The sequence below is a fragment of the Neolamprologus multifasciatus genome, chromosome 12 (assembly GCF_963576455.1).
Source record: "Neolamprologus multifasciatus chromosome 12, fNeoMul1.2, whole genome shotgun sequence".
Classification (NCBI taxonomy): domain Eukaryota; kingdom Metazoa; phylum Chordata; class Actinopteri; order Cichliformes; family Cichlidae; genus Neolamprologus; species Neolamprologus multifasciatus.
The window spans coordinates 23,285,094-23,293,810 of NC_140450.1; the positions used below are offsets into that span (position 1 = coordinate 23,285,094).

Consider the following 8,717-nt stretch of genomic DNA (forward strand, 5'->3'; position numbering starts at 1 on the left):
ACTCTTGTGACAAAGCACCTTTCTCAATGGAGGCATATCATAGTGATGTTCAAGAGGAGGTTTAAAGACAAAGTTAACTAGGCCTCCCACATGCCATGCTTTACAGTTTTATTACATAATGTTCATTCATATAACCGATGTTTGAGAAAGTCATCTCTATGACAGCAAATGGAAAACCTTTTATATCTAGGCGGTGAATGTAGTGGTGAGCATCTGGCAGCTAAAGTGCTACATTTGGACTGAAAAGCAGAGCTAAAAGGAAAAGGTATGGTAGTCAGAAAATAAGGTTCAATTTTTGCCGTTCCTGCTGCCTTGCTGCTCACCTATAATCTGTCTTGACTTTAACCTGCTGCCACGGCTGCAGTTCATTTTGCAGTTCACTGCATTTCACCCCCTCATCCACTTGCACCGTAGGATCCACAATCTGACATAATCCTGCAAAGCCCCTTATTTTTGCATTAGTGTGAAGATCAAAATCTATACATGCCATTGCTTTATGTGCATTTATAACACAGTGCTAATCGTAGTTTAGTGATAAAGGTTGTAGCTGCACACTCTGACTGCACTGCACCATAGCAAAGCTGGAGTGTGCAGTGAACTTAATATCATTTTAAGTGTCTTTCCAGTGTGCGGTGCAATGGGCAACACTGTTTACGGTCTAATAAAAAGCATTGTAATGAGAAGGATCAGCAAACGTGTTGCAGAAAAAAAAACCCAGCACAACACTGACACTTTGGATTGGATAATTGGGAGGTCGTCGTAGTTTAAAATCTTTTATAGTCTGAACATAAATGCATCTCAAAGCTTATGTAATGAGAAAATTCTCTCCTCAGTTTCCATCATTAAACTGCACATGTTGCAGTTTGCCGGTAGATAAAATGAAGGCGTCAAGTCAAGAGACATTTGTGAATATTTTTAGGCAAGCTGGTGGGAAAAAAAATGCGAGCCTAAGGGACTTTATATCAGCATATTATAAAAGATCGGAACAAGTGAAAGAAGAGCAAAGCAACATATTGCATACCATATGCCAGATATGATAAATATTTTATTTCTGATCAGCAAAAGACAGACAACTGATGCATTTGTATCTTTCATGACTTTTCAGTACAGAGGAAAAACCCAAACATATACACAGTATGGGCATATACGTATATGGGTATATTTTAAAGTGCAAGTGATTCACAAGGGTCAATCATGCGTTACATAGCATCTGTATCAGGAACTTCAGTAATTCCCTAAATTAGCAATAACTTTTTGAATCTGATATTAAAATAAGTGTCATATATATATATATATATATATATATATATATATATATATATATATATATATATGAATACAAAATAAACTTTACTAGTCACTGAAGCATTTCGATTTCATTTAAGCACAACAACATTTATTTATGCATTTCAAGTCTTGAGAGGAAAGAGTACCACGAAGTGCCAGAGGTCAGGGAGATTTTCGTCTCTAGCATTGACAGAAACAGTTTCACAAAACTCACCATGGGTCAATTGAACAATATTCCAGTACCACCTTAAGCGCCCTATACCTGAATTCAAATCTGAAACAGAAAGAAATTAAAAGCTTTTCTTCTCTTTTTTGTTGTTGTTGTTTGTTTTTTCCCCAAATAACCTTCACCGGTCATCTATCTCGGTCCTGTCCTTGTCAAACGAGACATTCAGTATACAGGTACATTCTCTAAAATTACCAATACATTTTACTTGGTGAGGAAACAGTCAATTTGCCCGTGCCAAATATATTTGACATGGAGAATGTTCATAGGAGATAAATATGAAGACATGGATAGACATTAATGTGTGTTTAAATGCAAATATGGACCGATGCTGAGCTCACTGCACATTGACAGATCAGAGCGGCCAGAGTGGAGGGGCATCCAGACAGCATCGATCAGGCTAGTAACAGTTTAGCAGCAGCTGTTGGGTTTTGGATTTACCCATGGACAACAAAGATATAGACATATGTATCAATAGCACATGAAGAAGCCCTGACCCTTCAGGATGCAAAATATTCCTACTTATCTCCATTCGCTGTGTAAATAAAATATGTCTCAGTTGCACATGTACTGAATGTTTCAATGCCCTTTATAGTGGTTAAGATGCAAAGTGCATATTTAACAGAAAATATAAGCTAGGATATACTACAGTGTGACTATAGCTCTTAACTTCCTAAGAGATTCCTTCAGAACAGCTGTCCGTTTGCACCACACGACACAAAAGAAACGATTCACAGAACAAAACGAATGCGAGTGTAAAAAAAAATCTGAAAGAAGTAAAACACAGAACCATAAAGCATTATAGAGGAGCATCGCCTTCACACTGTGAGTGCAGTATGAGAGCACACATGCTGCTGCTTGATTCACACAGCATCAGCTGGCACTGAATGAAATAAAGGTCAATTTCTGTGTTGCTGTGAATCCTTTGTGTGTGACTATTGCATAGTTTGGAATTTTAACATAGCTATTAAATTGACACTGAAAAATAAAACATCTCTTTTTCTGGTCTGAGCGTCACTCGGTTCACTAGTAATCCTCTGCATTTTTTTTTAAACAGGACTGGGTCCAGCTCATTTTCTATTGACTGAAGTCAAACGTAAGGCAATTACTTCTCACGACTTGAGAGTAAAAGAATTTCAAGACGACCGAATTGCGAGGTTTAAGATTAAAAATGGGATAGTTGCTAAATAAACCTGTATAGTAGTGAACTCAACCCATTCTTAGTTCAAACTTCAAACCTCCATACTGCATTTTCAATGTGCACAAATATTTACTCACTTACACAACATACTTTTATTCTCTAAACTAAGCCATGGATTATCCTATTGAAGTTCCACCATCTATCTATAAAAGCAAACACCAGCATCAAGACCCTTCTTAGTGACTGTGGCTCTATGATCGTGCACTGGTTTGGGATGATTGTCTTGGCCTTCTAAGCTGTGAAATTTGTTTTTGAAAGATATTTGCTTAACGGATGCACGACTGCTTGGCTACAGCCTAAAGCATGAGCATCCAAAGTAACCCAAAATCATTGCGCTATTACATAAACGCTGCCTATGTTTATATTTCGCCTTGCTACCCATCGAATCATTAACTCTAGCTAAATACAAGGCCAGTCTTAGCAAAAATAGATCAAAAGTTTTGCTGTGAGAGATGTGGCTCAACCTAAATCAAAGGTTATGTCTCGGATTATGTGTCATATATTCGTTAAATTTATGCCTCACCTTCATTCCGTGCAAAGAAAAGCACTGCAAGCAAGTGCAGAACCATCGAGAAGCTTCCCTAACAGGCCCCCCGGTGCTGATGTTTGTTTTACCTGGTTTAGATTCAATAACGTGCACGACTCCCCAGCACCACACGTGAGCATCTAGCAGCTGCACCGACAACCAGAAACTGTGTCAAAAAACTAAGCTAATGTTTTGCTGTGGTCCCGTGTAACCTCCGCGAAGTAGATCACCTGACCTGAATGACCAACCTTGTTCCCCTATGGCCAGCACAGAGTCATGACATGGGTCCCATTCAGTCACCAGAGTGTCAGCTCACTTTTTTTTGGCATAGAGCTCATGTTCAAATAGGAGCCATGACTGAACTGCTCTTTAAATCTGTAAATTAATTAAAACTACAATAATGCATTAAAATAAAAAAAACATTAAATAATATAGTAGGAAAATAAATATCATTCCAACAAGGCTTTTGTTTTTCTCTTTAAATAGTCATTCTCCATCTTGACCTGGAAGCCAGTGTGCATGTCACATGATTCACCTCAGAGAGTGATGCTCATCAGTCCGAGAAGACACTCTGCTCTCAGTCTCAGCGGTGAACGTGCTAATCAGCTACTGCGCGCACACACGACTGCTTCGCACTCAGTTAAGAACATGGACACAGATCTCACTAAGCATGGTCCCATACTAGATATACTATAGAGCTCAACAGTCTTATGCATTGCAAGTGTCTGGATACAAGATATGCTAAAAGGACTTTTTCTGATAGACTTGGCCATGACCTGAACAATCCTTACATGCAGGATAATGATTTAAAACACATGACCATGGCTACATCTGCCATCAGAAATAATAATAAAAAAAAAATCTATAAGTGCTATAGCTATACGCAATTTTGGTATTTCATGAATAGCATTCAGGGCAGTTTGAAGTTTTTTGGTCAGTTTAAGGTAACCTCTCAAAGGTTAGCATAAAACCTCTACAGACCTCACTCCATTATGAGCGCTCTCTTTTAGAGGGCTAGCTATGGCTGTCTCTGGTAACTTAGTATACAGTACATTTAAGTGTTATGATAGTGTCAAAAACAGTAATGAAACTCATTGCCACATCTCATGCTCACAATTCGACTGATCTCAATGCAGAAATATTAGATAAGTCTACTAGTAATTACCCATTCCTACAAATAAACCAATAATAACCAAACTACTGATTTCCTATTCATGAACAAATATCAGGATTATGAAATTGTATTTTTTTTTTCTTTTTACTTTTAAAGTACTGGCTTGTGCTCTAGATTCATGAAACACTTTTTTTCTCTTTTTTTCTCTCCTTTTTTTTTCATTTTTAGCGTCAAAAGACTTACGAATTAATCTCTGTTAAAGGACAATAAGAGGAGCGAACAGGACCACGTCGCACAATTGCAGCAGCCTCCTGTTCAACACTAACTGTGAGCGGGCACATTTGAAAACAGTCTATGGAAGGTGGGGTTCTTTCGAGTCTAAAGTGTAGGATATATAATATAACAACAATCAAACTGATATCGACTCTGTAGACTCTACGGGTGGTCCGGCATTCCCTAGAGGTGGGATTTCTGTAACTTCCAGTCTAGCAGAGGAATAGATTGGTATCACCTCTAGGGAATAGAGGAGCTTTTGTGGTGTTTCGAGGGGGTGAGTGGAAGTGGAAGTTAGGAGCTGTCGCTGGCGGAGCGCTTTTTGCCAAAATGACTGGCAGAGTCTCTGTTTCGCAGATTAGGCTGGATCTTGTACACATGGGGACCCATGGACAGGCGCCAGCTCCCACGGCTCTCTGCTCCAGTTGGGATGGCGGCAGCTGCAGCCACAGCGGTGGATGGGCAGGGCTTGTTCTGCAGCAGCTGAATAAGCATGGTCATCTCTGGGCCGAGCCGCGACACCATGCTGGTCCTAACGCGATCCACCGTGTCCTCATCACAGTCCATCAGGCTCTGTAGCAGCTTACCATAAAACCTTGGACCACAAAGGCATCACAGAATGAATTTTTACATTTTTTTCAGGGGCTTAAAAGGGAAAAAGGACAAAATGTGCAGCACAGCAAGAAAAAATGTCATCGTAATCTGTAATGGTTCAAAATTAGCATTTCTATGCACGCATTCTAGATGGCCTGATGTCATCTCTATGGGCGTAACCATCCCGGCTCCAGTCGCTGGCCTACTAAGCTTCGTGCTCCACCCTTCTATCCTTTTGTATCCACTCCCAAACTGCAATTCTATATGTATTACAACAACAATAGGAATGAAACCATCCAAAGTTGACATTCCTGTTTGATTTTCTTTTGTTGCATGAAAGAATGCAAAACGCTGATGCTAATCAAAACATGCAAATCAAGACAAGTGTAGTCATTGCTTATGCTGCTCATAAACAAGTTGTAGTCTCTTATTTGCCTAAAATTCACAAAGGTTTTTTCCTTAACTTGGTTTTGGGAAAACTTGTAAAGCACATACAGCAGAGGACGATCTCACCTGTTTGGAAAGTGACTTGGCAGCTGTGCCACTTCACCAATAGCATCTGGATTTGATCGGGCAACCGTGCAGATATCCAGCTTGCTGTAACACTCCTCTTGGACTTCGGATATCATTCTTTGAAAGGCGGAGCAGCGGCGGATGGTGAGGAATGCCTTCGAGGTGATGCCATTGGCAATGCACTTAAGGCTCTCCTTCACAAACGCTTTACCCTGTAAAAAAACCCACAAAAAAACAAAACAGCAGTGCTTTAAACACTCTTGTCCTGACACATACGCCCATATAATCCTCCACAGCTCATGTGCACATAGCAACAGAGAATGAAAGCATATACCTGAGTGTCAAATTTAGCAGCACTGTATAGGAAGGACTTGCAGATGTCATGCATGCCATCTGTGTCGCAAGTTGAGTTTTCCAGGCAGGCGAAGGCTCCGCAGCCAACTTGGAGGGCACTGCTGAGACAGCGCGCCACATCTGCTGTGGGCACAGAGAATGAACCATCAGCAGGGGAGTCAACAGTGGGTTCACTGGGAAACATTGCACACTCACTAAGCTCATTACTGAAGGGTTGCCAGGGTTTCAGCTAAAAGAGAAAATGCAGCGAACAAAAGAGAATTCTCATACTTTGGTGCTTCACAAAACACAGACAGACAGTCACTCGGGGCAAACAGTGACTTGACTGAAGATTGGACACCTTACAACTCAAAGAGTCTCAGACATTATTTGGCACCACTTCACTTTTCTCTTGGCAGGGACTTATATTCCAGTGTTTGGTTCTTTTCAGCAGTGCTTGGATGAACAGCGCCAGAAATACCAAAGAGTTTCCTGAAAATTGTTGGCATGCCTGTAGACACACATAAACATACAGTTGCACCCCTCAAACACACACACACACACACACACACACACACACACACACTCTATCACCAATCTTTGTCTTCAATTATTTTACACAAAATAGCTGTCAAGTTGATCTTGAGGACTCTGCCTCCAGAACCGATCCCATGTACACCTACATAATGAATTAAATGTTCACAAAATGCTGCCATGCTCACGTCATGATTAACCCACTAGCAACCCCCATCTCTATGACAGAGCTGTGACACAGCCATGCTGCAGCAGCATTCGATCCACGTGCCAGAAATTTAGAAAAAATGATGTTAGCCATCAGGGACGCACATGCACACACCCGGAGCTGACTTAAATCTTGACACTTCTAGACAGAGGTCTAAAACAATCTGTTTCTTTATCCTTAATCTCAGAATCCGCTAAGATGGCAAACAGCCTGGCTGAAAACCTTTGTAATAACCATTAAGACATGTCACAGAGGAGCCCAGAGCCTTCTTGGGCTTTGAATCTGGGCCCTTTTGTTGACCTGCACAGTCAGATTAAGTCTATCTGCCACCAGGGACTAGAGATTGCTCTGGAAACACAGAGAGTGAGCTGCAAATCTTATGATGATGATGAAGCAATTCCTGCAGAAGGGGAAGAGCATCCCTGTTACCCACTGCCTTTTATCACTGAGCTGTGCCTTTGTAGTCAAACAATATTAATATTTTTTAACACTCACCATTTGAATGAAGCCAAACAGATTTATGCTGTACAGCGGCGGATCTTTTTTTTCTTAGTGGTTATTAGAAAGATTTGGGCTTTTTCCCTTTACACATAAGGAAACGGAAAAAAGAGGTTGCATTTATTAATCCCAAAGACACAACCCAGTGACAAGCAGTTTTGCTTTTTTCTGCTTCGTGCAACGGTGCACAATGCTGTGATCTACTTCTTCTAACTTCAAGGCTCCAGAATGCTCCGCGATATCCGGAAAACGCCGTGTTTAAAGCCTCTCAATCCGCTTTAGTGCTAAATAGTGGAACCGATGCAGCAGAAGGAGGAAGCCAAGAGAAAGACACTAACAGCATGACACAGCCTGCACTCTCAGGTGTCAGCACCAAGCTCCATGCTCATCTGTTGCCGGCAGGACACCGGCAAAAACCACAGCGTTAATCCCGCAGCCTTCTCCGCGAATCAACGCGCTCGTTAAGACAGAAACGGCTGCATAGGCCAACACGTTTATGAGAAGGAAAGATATCTATACAGATTAGGCTGAGCATTTGAAAAAAATAAAAAATAAATAGATAGAAGTAAATAAAAAATAAGAAAGCAAGCAGTGCACTCTGAGATGTGCAGATGGAAGCAGCGTGTTACTTACTAGGGCTATTGGCAGAAAAGCGTGCTCTCCTGGGCGAATAGGACTCGTTTTGATCCACTTCATAGGCTGATGCATTCAGCACCAGCAGGAGAAAAAGTCCGGTTCTCAAAGGCATCGTCCTGTCAACACAGATAACACAACTAAACGCAAAGAGACGCCTCCTGCTTTGTGTGTAATTCATAAGAAGAGCGCCCCGAAAAAAAAAAAAAAAAAAAAAACCTTCTGCAGCGCAAAAACAGAACAAATGAAGGCTACTGCGAGTAGGCTGTCAGCTGTGGCTCTACACTGGACTCCTCGCTATCCTTTTGACTTGCATGACAAATTGCACCGATGTCAAGTCTGCACGGGTTTATATGGGAGCGCTGAATATTACGAGCTCTGCGGTTGGACCAATCAGATCGTATTCAAGACCTTGGGCTTAGTCCGTCCACTATTAATTGATCATACAGCTCCATATTCAGGTTAGGAAAATTTATTTTCAGTACCGTAAGTGTTTTTGGTCATGTTTTTCAAATGAGATTCAGTTTGGGGGCTAATTAAGACTCTATCACATGCTACAGGCATGTGGTCTTTTTCCGTCACCATTTTCATCAGTTTTGATGATCCGCTAATAGACCCTAATTGCAGAAGATCAGTGTATTCCTCATATGCAAGACATAGTTGATCTGCCATTAGATCAACCATGTCTCGTATATGTGGAATAAATTGATTAAAGTGATTTGTATCCAATGGTAACTGAAAATGTCTTTTTCTGATTGGCTGTATAATGAAAGTGAA

At 40.9% G+C, this 8,717-nt stretch overlaps 1 protein-coding gene across 2 annotated transcripts; it reads right to left on the reverse strand.

Annotated features, from left to right (window-relative positions):
• Positions 1 to 1,593: 1,593 nt before the first annotated feature.
• On the reverse strand, positions 1,594 to 8,300 carry stc1 (stanniocalcin 1). Of its 2 annotated transcripts, none has more exons than XM_085180980.1 (4): positions 7,941 to 8,300; positions 6,069 to 6,208; positions 5,735 to 5,946; positions 1,594 to 5,222 (listed from the first exon to the last, which is right to left on the reverse strand). In XM_085180980.1, exons 1-4 carry the CDS (start codon positions 8,119 to 8,121, stop codon positions 4,922 to 4,924), a joined length of 834 nt encoding a protein of 277 aa, XP_085037106.1. In that variant the 5' UTR covers positions 8,122 to 8,300; the 3' UTR covers positions 1,594 to 4,921. The 2 variants fall into 2 exon arrangements, with proteins under 2 accessions (XP_085037106.1, XP_085037105.1); XM_085180979.1 differs by having other exon boundaries at positions 6,069 to 6,211; positions 7,941 to 8,294.
• Between the last annotated feature and the right edge of the window lie 417 nt (positions 8,301 to 8,717).